Genomic DNA, 15706 nt, shown 5'->3' on the forward strand with positions numbered 1-15706 from the left:
ACTGCCGTGGTCCAGGCCAGAAATCATTTCATGGCAGTAAGTGAGAGGACTGTAAGACAAAGACTTCTGGAAGCCGATTTCAGGTCATGGAGACCACCATTGGAGTGCAGCTTTCTCCCCAGCACCAAGCAGCGTGTTTAGAATTTATGTTTCAATACAGAAAGAGGTCAGTGGACCAATGAATGGCCAGATGAATTCACAGATGAGTTGTAATTTTGTCTCTGGTCACCTGATAGTTGAGTGTGAATGCAGAGAAAAGACTGCAGTTTCTCCAAAAGGATGCAATTTGCTGTTGGCTACACTATGGTTTGGGGTGGTATCAGCTTTGAACAGCGCATTTCATCATTATTGGAGATGCTCTGAATGCACACTGAACGTTGAGGTAGTGTTAAGAGTATGTACTCTCCTCCTTCGTTCCATTTGCCGGCAGAAATTTTTGACTGATCCATGACATCACCTACCCCATGTCGGTCTGATATTTTTCGGAATTTGGGATACAAACCCTGAACTGGCTTGCACATAGTGCAGACCTCAGTCCCATTGAGCACCTATGGGATATGTTCGGAGAAAATGTCTGATGTTGAAACTTTGACATCCTGAATGAAATGACACCATTGCTATTCAAGGAGCAGATGCACATCCCCTAGGAACTATCAAGGACCTTGTGGGTAACATGGCACAGCACATTGAGTTTGTCAAGTCACTCGGGGTAGAAACACACATTGTTAGTGAGAGGAAAGGGGTCAAATAATGTTCAGATGCAGTTTGTGAATAAAGGTAAGTCAGTGTCCCTTCAACCATTAAAAATTTGCAACTTTTTCAAAAATGTCATGAAATATTATAAAAAATAGAACACTGACTTTTGATGATGAGAATAATGCACATGGGCCACGGTCAATGCACTGTTTTTTGTAATTAATAAAGAGCAAGGTTTCAGGTAAAAATATTGAAATGATCCAGTTTCTTTTGTGCCTGTTAGCGTATGTTTATATACGCCCATGTATGTTTGCTGCTCTCATGTTCACCTCCTTAGTCTGTTCAACTGCCTTTAAATTGTAACCTTTGAACAGTTAACAAGACCAAAAGTTAATAAAAACAGGGAAAATTAATTTAAAATTGTTCAAATTAAGGCAATTAAGGAAGGGATAGCTATAGAAAATGAGAATGGGATGCTTGTATGGAAAGAGACAGACATAAGAAAGTGATGAGGAACTATTTTGTGCGATTATATAATGGAAAAGATGCATTGGAGAAGGTTCAGAAGCTGAGAGTGAGAGGAGTGAATGTGAGCCTCCCGTGACCTAGTCGGGTTGAAAACGCTTTAAAGAATTTGCAGAAAAGCAAGTCATCTGGCATCGATGAAGTGAGTGTTGACATGATAAAGGCTGCAGAAATTTCAGGACTAACAGTGGTTGTTCAGTTATGAATGCCATCTGGAAGGAAGACAAGGTTCCAGAAGTTTGGTCAAAGGGGTTTATATGAGGGTAATCTCAAAAATAAGGTTCCTATTTTTTTTATAAATACAGAACTCTGTTTATGTGGCTGTTAGTCACAATATTGTGAAGAGTGTTTCCCGCACTTGCATATAAACATGCACATGCCATGCTGAGGCTTGACTTGGTAGCCGTTGAGAATGGAAGCTCCCATTGGATGTTACCACCAAGTGCGAAGTGCGCAGAGTTATTCGGTTTTTGTACTGAACCGATTGAAATCCATCGCCAATTGATGGAAGTGTATGGTGTGTTGTGCATCGATGTCCAAAATGTTCATAAGTGGTGTAGGGAGTTTGCAGCCGGTCGGACTGAAATTCACAAAGAACAAACAAAGGACCGGGAGGCTGTCAGTTTCCGTTGAGACAGTCGTGAAGGTTGAGCAAATCATGCGTGAAGATCAGCGGATCACTCGGGATGATCTCTGGACTTTAGTTCCTGAGGTTTCCCACAGCGCCGCTCACAACTTCTTGAACAGCATGGCGGCAAGCTGGTATGACATGGGCATACAAAAACTGTCACACCGTCTACAAAAATGCATCGACCGAAATGGTGATTATGTAGATAAATAGCTAAATGTACAAGCTGTAAAATGTTGTAAACCATTGTAGAAATAAACAGGTCTATGTATTTATAAAAAAAATAGGAGACCTTATTTTTGGGATTACCTTCGTAGTTCCCTTCTTCAAAAAGGGAAGCAGACGTCAATGTAGCGACTACAGAGGAATCAAACTCCTGTCTCATGGTTTAAACCTTATGGAGAAAATTATTGATAAACGGCTGAGAAAAATCATTGAACCTCAGTCAGAAGAAGAACAATAATGTGGATTTAGGGGTGATAGAACAACTACTGACCTCATCTTTGCTGTTAGAATGATTATAGAGAAATACTGGGAGAAAGGAAGAGATGTCGTCTTTGTCGTCTTGGATCTCAAAAAGGCTTATGACAACGTGCCTGGGGACAAGGTCTGGGATTGTCTATGAAGAAGAAACTTTCCAGACTCTTATCAGAAAAATGAAAATGCTATGTACCCATTGTCAGAGATGTGTTCAAATAGGGAGAGAATATTCAGATTGGTTTGTTACTTCTAAGGGAGTCCAAGGTTATGAATTTCATTATTGGTTCCGTATTGAATTAAGAGTACATGTAATTTAATTGACAAAGTTTTAATCCACCTTCTCAATACTATACAATAATTGTAATGCCTATGTATACATTACAATGTATTAGGGGACTAGTTTCAACCCTGTGTCTGTCAACATCAGCCTAAATAAGGTACACTTTTTATTTGTTGATATACAGGAACAATATTTTGTCGAAAATTAATAAAATTAATCAAATGAGCAAAATGTGTAATATGATGTATATAAAATGGTGAAATGCATGAAATGTTATGTGAGATAAAATTATATTGTGGTACTGATCAATAGATAGTAAGTTTACATATTGCAGTACTATATCGATTATTTACAATAACGGTTGAAATATTGCACTTTATATATACATTAAAATGGCCTAGTGATAAGGTATAAAATACCGGTCTGAATATAAAGTCCAGATGCTTCTAGTGAATTCTATCGTTCCATTACGTCTTCTGTCAAATATTGAATATATGTTATGTACAGCATTGGCTCAGAGGGTATCTATCTTGCTTAAAGTCCAGTATTTATGATTCAGAAAATGTTTGCAGGCTGAATATAGCGACTTCTTATCATACAAAGAGTTTTGCTTATGATGAGAGGTGAAATTCCCAGGTAGCGTGGGGAGTACGGGAGAAACTTAAAGCGAGGCCAAAGGATGCGGGAGTGATGGTTATTGTCTGGACGAAAGACCTTTAATTAACTTCAAGAATTAGTTCTGACCAGCTAAATTGTTTTTTCTGAGAAAAGTAATAAATAAAACAAATAAAATATTGGATTTTTCTGTGATTTCATTAAAGTTGTAGTTAGCATTGAAATACTGGTCCAGATGTATGTAGAATTTCTCGATTATATTAAGAAGAAGACCCTTGTTAGTTATTTCCAGGGTGTCCATGTCTTGTTCGATATTCGTGAAATTATGATTGTAGTCGGCCGTGTGTTGGCCGATAGCGGAAAATTTATTTTATTTAACTGCATTGATTTGTTCAGAATATATTAAAGCTTCTCCCGGTTTGCCCTACATAAGAAATATTAGTGCACGAGTTACATTCGAGCCTATAAACACCTGATTTTGCATAACTATTGATCTTGTTGATGTGTGACATGTTATGTAGATTGTGCATACTGTTGTTATTGGTTTTGAATGCTATTTTTACACCTTTATTCTTAAAAAAATATTAGTGATCTTATGAATTTCATTGTTGAAAGTGAAGGTGGAGAAAGATTCGTATTTAGGTAATTCTTTCTTGAGTGTTGTTTTAGGACAAAATTTATATTTATTGATTATACTTTCTATGAAGTGACTGTCGAAGCCGTTGAATTTTGCAATACTGCTGATAGTATTCAGTTCAATAGAGAGATCCTTCTTGGCCGTAGGTATGCTGAACGCTCGATGAACTAAGCTATTATATTATAATACCAATATAAATGGTCCGTTATTGGACATTATAAATTTTCCAGCTAGCTCATTCTTGGTAGCCAGCGTTTCGCCCTCGTGTGCTAGGGTGGGCTCGTCAGTTGGTACCTAGCACACCTACCAATACGCTGGCTAGTGCATATCGTGGAGGCCACTGCGTAGGCTAACTGGAGCCACCGGCAGTGCCAATGCACTAAGAGACTTTGTCTCATCACTAAAAATTGATGCCTGCTTGGCCATCAGATGATATAGATGTTGATTCCCATAGGGAATCTGAAATATTTGTCCTGAATGAGCAAATTTATAATACCAATATAAATGGTCCGTTATTGGACATTATAAATTTTCCAGCTAGCTCATTCTTGGTATGCACTAGCCAGCTAGAATGAGCTAGCTGGAAAATTTTTAAAATTTTTAATGTCCAATAACGGACCATTTATATTGGTATTATAAATTTGCTCATTCAGGACAAATATTTCAGATTCCCTATGGGAATCAACATCTATATCATAAGCTATTATATGTCGCTCTTTTATGGGACTGGGGGTGGGTTGAATCTTGACGAATAGTAGTAGCGGATTGGGTGGGTTTTCTAAAAATTTTATAAGTTAAAGAGTTTGAATGTCTTGTGATAGTTAGATCTAGGAAGTTTATCTATTGATCTATTTCCAATTCTAATGTGAATTTGATATGGGAATTGATACTATTGAGCCCAAGAAGGGTGGTGGGAGCATCAGTTGATTTTTCATCTATGATTGCGAAGACATCATCAACATACCTGGCCCAGATGTGAATATTATCAAATTTGTCAATTTCGGTGTGGTTTCCCATTTTCACACCAGGCAAATGCTGGGGCTGTACCTTAATTAGCACATTCACGCCCATCATCTGAGCAGCTATTTAAAGGGCTGGCCCAGCTATACCAGCTGTTAGTGGCAGAGCAAACAACAACAAATTCTTTTCACAATAAGTTCTAAACTGAACAAGATATGGAAACAAAATTTTCCACATACCTTAATGAAGTCCTCGAGTATCTCTGTAGGGTGTGGTAGTTAATGTCAGACTTTCCTGGGTGAATGGGAACACTAAACATCCAAAAAATACCGTGTTTCACTAATTATTTTATTTTAGAAGCACACTTCGCACCTTCTTCAGGGGAACTTGTCTATATTTGATGGTGGAAACATTAAGAGAATATACTCTTTTCTCTTCACATCTAACCTAAATGATGGATCCTTGGCCGGTGCCCTTTTTGGCGGCAAAATTGCAGGACGTTGACTTGGAGCTGATGACGTAGATGGAGCTGAGGTTTCGGAGAGAGGTGACTGTACTTGTATGTCGGGTTCACTTTTTACCCCGTTTGAGAATTGCCTGGTGTTCCTTTAGATTTTTTGGTACACTTCTATTCGACCGTATTGTTCCACATACGCCAGTGTTTTGTTCCCGTAATTGTTTCGCGAGTCCAACGCTATTCGTAATAATTGTCCATATAGACTATACCCCTGGCCAAGATAATTTTCAAGCTGCCGTAAAACTGTGCTTTGTAAATTCGCATCACTTGCATCATTTATATTGTCCCTACACACCGTGGTTATACTTCAGAACGTGATTGTACGCACGCTTGTGCAATCACAAACCAACTACGCAGCTAGTTGTGCGAGCGCTAGGCTACCTTCAGAAACAAAACAAAGAAAGTGCATTGGGAGGGAAAATCGCCGTGGCCATATGGTTTTTGGTGAGTAGAAACTTTCATAAGGGTATTACTTTCATCTCTCTTGCACATATTTATGACCAAAATAGATCCCAGCTGCGTAGGAACAGCTCGAGTTCAAGGTTGTGCTTATCCAGGCTAACTCGGATACGGTCCACAGCATGGTCACGTGCTATAGGCAATAACTTGGATACGGGCGTGAATGTGTTAAGGCCACAGCCGCTTCCTTCCCATTCCTAGGCCTTTCTTATCCCATCGTTGCCATAAGACCTATCTGTGTCGGTGCAACGTAAGGCAAAAAAAAAATCGGTGTGCTCAAGGAAATAGAGGTATATTTCCGCTACAATGCCTGAGGCCGGTGAACCCAATTGCCAGACCGTTCTGTTGGTAGATGATACCATTGAACGTGAAAAAATGGTTGTTTATGACTAATTTTAGTAAAGTGATAAAGTCTTGAATCTCTAACATAAATGGGCTGTTTTCATTCAAGTTAATTTCAATTATAGGAATTAACTTCGATATTTGAATGCTGGGGTACATGTTTACAATATCAAAAGAGTGGATAGAATATTCGGGTTGCATACGGAACTTATTAAGTTTATCTATTAGCTAGAATGTGTCTTTAATGGACTTCTTAGAGAAAAATTGATAGTTATTCCTTAAGAACCTTTGGATAAATTGTGATGTTTTGTACAATGGACTTGGTCTATAATTAATGATTGGGCGAATGGGAACACCAGTCTTATGCATTTTAGGGAGAGCTCTGGCGGTGGGAAGACCTGGGTTCATACTTATAAGTTGATGTGGGGTTTTTTTTCAGTAAGCAGAAAGAATTTGTTTTTCAAAGTTTGTTTGAGGAGTCTTTGAACTTGTTGTGTGGGATCTTATTTCATTACGGAAAAGGAGCTATCTGTAAAAAAGTCAGTTGTTTTGCTGATATATTCATTTTTATCCATAATCACTGTTGTATTGCCTTTGTCAGCATTGGTTACGATTAGATCGTTGTCTTTTCTTTTTCTTTTTAGGGCGTGTACATATTTTTTGTTCGGCTATTATTTTCTTGTTATTTGTTATCGGAAGGGTTGAGTAAATTATTATGAGAAAGGATGTTGTTGAGCTTCTTTTACCTCAATTCTTAATTCGTCTTTTGTATCTAATGGCATTTTTGTGATAGCTAACTCTTAACTCTGCGATCATTGTAGTTGTTGAATTGGTATTTAAGTTGGGACTGTTATACTTAGGTCTTTTAGCTAAAATTGATTGTTCGTTTTCACTTAGGGGAGTCTTGGATAAGTTTATTATGGGTGGATGGAACTGCTTCCAATCCTCTATAGCTCTAATTTGATTGTCATGAAATTTAGAGTTTTTTAATTTATTCAGTTTTTCTCTAAGTTTTGTTATTTTTTGGCTAATTCATTAAACAGTTTATCTTCAACTTGTTGATAAGAGTGTCCAATGAACATTAGAAAGTAATTTTGTCGCTGCAAGGTGAGTCTCATATAAGTTGTGACTTAGAAATGATTTCTTTGTATATAAGAATCTAATTTCGTCTCTCAACCAAATTTTATTAGTCTTGTTTTGAGTTTTGGTAGTTAGTGGTGTAATCCGGTGTTTCTTTTCGATATTTCGTAGAATGTTTGGCGTTAAGTCCTTGAGCACACCAAAATTGACAACAAATTTGATAATATTTGCTTCTGGGCCAGGTATGGTGATAATGTCTCCGCAATCATAGATGAAAAATCAACTGACGCTCCCACCACCCTTCTTGGGCTCAATAGTATCGATTCCCATATCAAATTCATGTTAGAATCAGAAATAGATCAAAAGATAAACTTCCTAGATCTAACTATCACAAGACATTCAAACTCTTTAACTTATAAAATTTTTAGGAAACCCACCCAATCCGCTACTACTATTCGTCAAGATTCAACCTACCCCCAGTCCCATAAAAGAGCGACATACAATAGCTTAGTTCATCAAGCGTTCAGCATACCTACGGCCAAGAAGGATCTCTCTATTGAACTGAATACTATCCGCAGTATTGCAAAATTCAACAGCTTTGATACTCACTTCATAGAAAGTATAATCAATTAATATAAATTTTGTCCTAAAACAACACTCAAGAAAGAATAACCTAAATACGAATCTTTCTCCACCTTCACTTTCAACAATGAAATTCATTAGATCACTAATATTTTTAAGAATAAAGGTGTAAAAAGAGCGTTCAAAACCAATAATAACAGTATGCACATTCTACATAACAAGTCACACATCAACAAGATAAATAGTTATGCAAAATCAGGTGTTTACAGGCTCGAATGTAACTTGTGTACTGATATTTCTTATGTGGGGCAAACCGGGAGAACACATCAATGCAGTTAAATACAATAAATTTTCGGCTATTGGCCAACACACGGTCAACTACAATGATTGAGCACATCTTTTTAAATCCATGTTGGGAATTAAAAAAAAAGTTCTTAAAGCAAAACAAATTTTGCAGGCCTGCTACTGTGTTTGTTGATGAAATGTTGGCTGAAGCTGCTTTTGTAGGTATTCCTCTGCATGCTTCGTAATTTACTAGAAAATTGCTTAGGATGAAATGTATACATTTTTTTTTGTGTATTTTAAAGTGTTCAAAGAATGGGTTAAAAAGAAAATGAATTGCAGGGAGTGTGATGTATATGAAGTGTAATTTAGTTTCTGATATTTCAGGTACCTAAAGGAAGATCTGCTGTTGCTGTAGCCCAGGTGATACGGGACAGATTTTTTACTGGTTATAGAGAAGCAGAATTTTTGGTTGTTTGTGATGTAAAGAAAGAAAACAACCAAGTAATTCAAGAACTGAATGATGCTCAGGTGACACGTCTACTATATTTTATTACTTGTTCTTGTTTTAATTGTTCTCTATTAGCTAGTCTGTGTTTGCTATAATTCAGCCGTCAGTGCATTAATTGTTGCCGAGTAAAATTAAAAACGTGCAGAATCATATTTTTATTTCAGTCTATAATTTTAGTCTCTTAGTTGTGGTGCAGTTTTTCTTCCTCCTGGCCCTTTTCCCAATTTCTTGGTTTCGGTGCTTAGGAAGGATTTGGCTGAGTTTTATAGCCAAATAAATACCTTTCCTGACGCCAACTCTGCGTGGAGGATGTGATTAATATTGTGTGTTTCTTTTATCATTAGTAGAGCGATGTGTTTGTAGATGAAGATGTATATTGAAATGAACCCAAACGCCCAGTCCTTGAGTCAGGAGAATTAACAATGTTCTGCATTGCTTTACTTCTAAATTGCTAGTTCGCAAAACATATGAGCATCGTATAACCCCTGTTGCCAGCGCTCTCCTGCTGTGAGAACGTCTGATGCAATATGACTGCGGCAAACAGCTCTCGTAAAATGTAATATGCTCAGAAAAGCTAATGAATTGCAATTGGAAACAAATTCACGAAAACTTCAAAGACGCTGTATGTATACACTTACTAACAACATCTGACACTAAAAAGAGAATACATCATTAAGAATAAAAAAGAATGAGGAAATGACATGTCACTCACCACTAATGGCTGGCACAAGGTTCATGACCTACAAAGGGAACACCACGCATCTGTCACTGGATCCCTCCAACAATGAATCACTGCCATTATCACCAGCTCCTGAAGGTATTATTAAACTTTCGACGGAGTTCTTCATTACACCTTCATTTTCTCATGCCTCACGTATGACTGTGTATGACGCACAACTTTCCTCTCGTTCTCGGTACTCATATTTGCCACAGCTTCGGCTAACAGATTTTCCTTCCACCTCAGAAACAGTGAAACGTTTATTTTTTTGTGCAACGTAACCCTTAATCTGAGCCCAAATTTTCTCTGTTGCATTGAAATGGCAATGATAAGGTGGAAGTCAAATAACTTTGTCTCCATGACGTCTTGCAATTTTGTCCACAACATACACTGGAAATTGTGGCTTGTTTTCTTTCACAAGGCTCAACAGTTCACCTTTCCTCATGTCGTCTTGCACAAGATTATTGTGCCTGTAATGGACTTACCTCATTGCCGATATCTCCAAGAAATGTAAATACGCTGCACACACACAACCTTCATCTTCTCAGCTACCCACATCGGCTGTGCATCGCCAGCTAACTGCTCTGAAAGTCAGCTGATACCCCAATGACGTCATGATCGACAGTTGTTTCCAGTCGAGCATTCTGCCGTAACATTTAAAATCTCCCCCTCTGCACTATTGTATATAATCCCGGCTTCGCTCATATCCAACTGAGATGGACTTCAAGCCTGTGCGGAGGGTGGAACAAGGAGTATTTTTATTTCTTATGGAGCTGTGTGCATAATTCTTCGTCTTCCTGCTCCAGTATCATGCACTTGGATCTGAGGTATGACTGTCATTTTTAGTTACATCTAGGACTTGGAAGTTCATGCATTTGTATATTTTTTCTTATGGATTAAAAATGTATACTTATACATTACGTGCACGAATTATCAAATTTTCAGTCATTTGAACATGCTTTTATGGTGCTTATAACTGCATATTTTAGTGATTTTGATAAATGCATCATATTTTAATATTTTACTGCATATATGGCATATTTTAATCAGTTTAATAGTTTTACAGTATTTTTAAATCAGTTTTTTTCACCTGGTAGATGTTGGCAGTAATGTTGTGCATGATGATGCAACTTGTCATGTGGTGAGGAGTTAATGATGTCACGCAGTGAATCCCCTGTTTCATCATCTACCCTCACATTTTTTGTGCTTAGCAGTCGATTGGTTGTCCATTGAGTTGTGTAACGGTGTTGTGAACTGGTTGTGACCAAACTATGTTTCGCGTATAAAGTGGCCATTAAAAAGTTCTTTAAATGCTGAAAATAAGAGCAACTTCGAGTTGTAGATTAACTAATTTACAGAAGGAGTTTTCAAGTGACTTAATATCTACAGATAATAGGGTACTGTTCTGTGAAGCATGTGAGAAAACTATAGGGAGTGAGAAAAGATTTCAAATAGTTCAACACATAAACACAGCAAAACTTAAAGGAGAATTTAACTAGCAAACTCTCAAATAAAGAGCCTGTTCAAAAAGTAGGTAGTAGGATTAGTGAATTTTCTTACGACTTGTGCCAAGCATTTTTAGCTGCTGATAATCCCTTGTATAAAATTAATAATCCCAAATTAAAACATTTTCTTGCCAAATGCACTCAACATGTGCCTGAAGCAAGTACATTGTGCATGACTTACGTAGGACGTTGTTACAATAACGTATTGGCAAATTTACAAGTTGAATTAGTGGATCAGTTTGTGTGGTTGTCTATTAATGAAACCACTGATTCTGAAGGCCGATTTATTGATAATGTAATTGTGGGCGCCTTAAATAAGGAACAAAATACGATACCATATCTTCTTAATGTGTGTGAATTGCCGGCCACTAACAATGTAACTGTAACGCAGTGTGTGATGGACTCCTTGAAATTATTATGGCCATGTGGAATCATATACATCTGGCTACTTTTATTTGTTACCAATGCAGGTACTTACATGTTAAAATCTGGACAAACACTGAAAGGTATTTTTCCTAACTTAATTCATATAACTTGTTTGGCACATGCTCTTAATCACAATGATGAGACAATACGCAATTCTTTCCCATTAGTAGATCGATTTGCATCTTTCTGTGTAGCAGTTATCATCATTTAAATATGCCTTAATAACATCTTGTGATGTGGAAAGAAGTTTTTCGCGTTATAAAAGTGTTTTGCGAGACAAGAGATGTAGTTTTTTAGTTCGAAATTTGTACAAAGTGATGGTTGTGAACTGCAATTCATCACTCAGCATTGACAGCGGGACCATTTCTGCTTCAACCTCCAACGAATAAATGTAAGTTTATTATTATCAATACTAACCTGACTTGTCTACTGCCATTTTTTCATTTTAATAGTGCATATTTATTGGCATAGTTTCAAGTTTTTAAGAGCATATTTGCATGCATATTTCTTAGTTTTTAGGGCACGAACTTCCGAGCCTTAATTATATCTTAAAATCTGGCAAATGAGAACTTTTATTTACTTTATGGCTATGGGGAGCATGCCATTTCCAAGCAAAGACTCTTTCTTCACCGGTTTACGTATGATGAGTAAGGCTTCAAGCTTTCTGAGGTGTGTGTGGTTTTCCATTACCTTAGAGTCCACTTCGTCTGTAAGAATGAACTATGTTTTGATCCGTACACTTGTTTTCCCATTCTGCACCTTTGAGGTTTTGTGAGACTGTCGTTGAACAGCCATATCTGATAATTGGAACTTCCGATAACCTTGTGGACATTGCTAATATTGATTCCCACTTCTCGATAGACGTCTGCGGATGCAGTTTTCTGTACATGTTCTTTCATTCTTGAAATGTATATTACCGGGCGAGTTGGCCGTGCGTGTAGAGGCGCGCGGCTGTGAGCTTGCATCCGGGAGATAGTAGGTTCGAATCCCACTATCGGTAGCCCTGAAGATGGTTTTCCGTGGTTCCCCATTTTCACACCAGGCAAATGCTGGGGCTGTACCTTAATTAAGGCCACGGCCGCTTCCTTCCAACTCCTAGGCCTTTCCTATCCCATCGTCGCCATAAGACCTATCTGTGTCGGTGCGACGTAAAGCCCCTAGCAAAAAAAAAAAAAAAGAAATGTATATTTTCTACATGTGTAACCAACAAACTTCATTTTTATAGTGTTTTATGGATATTTCTGGTAGTAATGTTTTCTTCCGTTTGATGTTTAAAATCGTGTAAAGTGTTGTGGCTATTTTCCAGGTTAATTTACTATTTTGCCTTTAGGCAGGTGTCTATTTCTGGTTTTTTTTTTTTCTGTCTTATTTGTCTTTTTGATGTAAAGTATGTGCGATGGTTGGGAAACATCAGTATTTGTAAAGATCAGTAGATTGCTTGTAAATTTGTAAATTTTGGTATAGTTCCTTTTAAAGTAGATTTTGTTGTTAAAGCTATTGGTGCTCTTTTCTCTTGCCTTGGCAATCCTGCTTCCGAGCCTAACCCGAATTCCTAAGCTCAACACTTACATTTATTGTGCTCCTCATTTGATTCTGACATAGATTTCAAACCTTACTCTTGGTATTCTTAGTCATTACTTCCACTGCTTTGTTCTTAATTTCTACTTCAGTTGTCATTGGAGTGTACCTTATTATTATTATTATTATTATTATTATTATTATTATTATTATTGTTGTTGTTGTTGTTGTTGTTGTTGTTGTTGTTGCCACCATCTCCCCCTTATTACAATATGGTAACAGAGCATTACATGTCTCCTTAACCGCTCAGCAAGAATAGACTTCTTTGCTGCCATTGTCGGAGCCTTGTCCTGAATTACGTAATGGTAGGGAGTGTTGTCCATTATTATTATGGTACAAATCTCAGGCATTTATTCAGTAATGTGTATTCAAACCAGTTCTGAAAATTAATACTGTTCATTTCTTCATGGTATTAGCCAGTCTTCTTTGATCTCAGTACATACAAACAGTTAGGTACAAATCAATTTGCGATACCAGCGTAGAGCTCAATAATTCTTCCCTCTTTCCATTGGGTACTGCCATTGTACCTTCCACAGAATTGCCTGTCTATCCTTTTCCTGTGGTATGGTTAGCATTGATCCGTGTTTCATCGAGCCACATAATCAAATTAAAATTGTTACTCGCCGGCTGGTTAATTCAGTGAAATCTTGAAATCTTGAAATCTTGCTTCCCTTAAATAGTTTGTTTTCACTCAGCAAATTGAGTAGTTTTGCAATAATAGGGTTATCTTTTCTATTGTAGTTGTAGATATGCCGACAAATGGCAGCTTGCTGGAAACTGTCCAAATTCGTCACTTGTTTGGCCCAGTTCCTTTTCTTACCTGGCATTTTATACTTAAAAAAGAGGATCCAGGAGATTTTTTGTCAGTGTGGTATTTCTCCTTTCCAACTCCCACTACTGTGTATTTACTTACTTTGCCAGCGCCGGCAGTTCTCTATGTGGCTTGTGCTAAAGGAAGCAGTGTAGCACCGTTCTCGTATTCTTTCTCACAGCATTTGCGTACGATGGATACAATTTCACGGACCTGGATTCTCATTGGAGTGCCTTGTCCTACACCTCTTGATTTCTTGCCACTTGTCTTTTCCGAGCTAAACTGAGACATGGTTAACACATACGAACTAAGTGCACTAACCAATACACGTATGTAAATAAACCTACTGCTATTTTTATACACAGAACTATTAAATCTGTATAGTACTAACTTGTGCTATGCTAAGCTGTAAACTATGCTGTACTATACTAGAGAGATAAAGACTAATATGAAAACACTAATTACTAAAGCAAAATGCAAAAGATCGCGAACCGTACCGAATACCATGCATGCTGGGCGAGATAGGTTAACCACTTGGTGAATGTGAACATTAGAGTTGGCAACTAGGTTTCGAGATTGCGCTCTACCATTAAAAATCTATATGAATGGTGGGTTGTGATTGGTTGGATGTCTGTTTCAACGCATAAGCATCAGACAGCCAAACTCGGCCAAAACGTCAATTTAGGAGTAAAGCCATGCGAAGTATAGACACACTTAAAATCTCCGGCTCGGCCAGGAATTAAACCGGGGGTCCTCTGAATCAAATACCACTATGATGACCATTGTCACGGAACCAAACTTTTGGTGCAATTACTGTGCCTAATTTGGTCATGCCAGAAAGATTATCAAGGTTACTTGGATTTTAATGGAATAATTGTACCATTGTTATTGTCACTTTGTTCTTGCATTTTAAATTAATTCTGCTGATGTCAAATTTTGATTATTGCCTGCTGCTATTGTGGCCTCAGAATACTTGTTTGCATATGTGACCTTTTCTTCTAGGGTATGATCAGTTGATCTTACTGAAACAGCTTGTTATTAATTTGAGTTAGAGAGAGAGAGAGAGAGAGCAGGAAAAACTGCTAGATGACACAGCAATACCATGCGTCCACAGGGTAGTGGTTACAAAGTTAAGAATTGGGAAAATGTCAGATATAAAGAAGGTTAGAGAAAGAAGAATTAATGTATAGAAATTGAAAGAGGAGGAGAATAAGCAAATTTTTTGGAAAAGTTAAGACAGGTCCCAAAATCAGAAATAAGAGACATGGAAGAGGAATGGAATGAATGAAGCTCCCATCGAGCGGCGAGGATAGGAATTGTGCCGGCTGCCGAAGCCTGTTGCACTCCTCTGGAACAATGATCAATAGCTGACAAATGAAATGATACTGGAGAGTGTTGCTGGAATGAAAAATGTCGGGGAAAACTGGAGTACCTGGAGAAAAATCTTTCCCGCCTCCACTTTGTCCAGCACAAATTGCACATGAAGTGACAGGGATTTGAACCACGGAACCCAGCGGTGAGAGGCCAGCGTGCTGCAGCCTGAGTCACGGAGGTGCGTAAATGGAAGTAGAATGGAAAGATATTATGGAAGCATTTGTGGAAACAGCTCAGATATGTGGAAGGCTTAGCAGTAAGAAGGAAGCAAGAGAAGCATTTTGGTGGAATGCAGTGGGAGAAAAGAAATATACAAAGGGAATCCCAAAAATAAGGTTTCCAATTTTTTTTATAAATACATAGACCTGTTTATTTCTACAATGGTTTACATCACTTTACGGCTTGCACACACCTTCCGGTATTTCAACTTTTTTGTTAAAATTCTGTGAGCAGTGCTTCAGGAAACCTCAGGAACCAAAGTGCAGAGATCATCCAAGGTGATCCGCCAATCTTCATGCATGATTTGCTCAACCTTCAGGACTGTCTGGACGGAAATTGACGGTCTCCTGCTCCTTTGTTCATCGTGAATTTCACTCTGATCGGCTGCAAACTCTCTACACCACTTATGAACATTTTTGACACTTAATTGTGAATCCTTGCACTTGGCGGTAACATCCAATGGGAGCTCTATTCTCAACGG

At 37.8% G+C, this 15706-nt stretch overlaps 1 protein-coding gene across 6 annotated transcripts in view; it reads left to right on the forward strand.

Annotated features, from left to right (window-relative positions):
- Positions 1–15706, forward strand: part of Marf1 (meiosis regulator and mRNA stability factor 1-like protein) — an 818555-nt gene that overhangs the window by 64298 nt on the left and 738551 nt on the right. For all 6 annotated transcript variants that reach the window (XM_067150043.2, XM_067150047.2, XM_067150048.2 and 3 more), the window contains exon 3: positions 8471–8614. In XM_067150043.2, coding sequence (XP_067006144.2) covers positions 8471–8614 — 144 coding nt within the window. The remainder of the gene's footprint in view (positions 1–8470; positions 8615–15706) is intronic.

This window comes from Anabrus simplex, chromosome 6 (genome assembly GCF_040414725.1).
Source record: "Anabrus simplex isolate iqAnaSimp1 chromosome 6, ASM4041472v1, whole genome shotgun sequence".
Classification (NCBI taxonomy): Eukaryota; Metazoa; Arthropoda; class Insecta; order Orthoptera; family Tettigoniidae; genus Anabrus; species Anabrus simplex.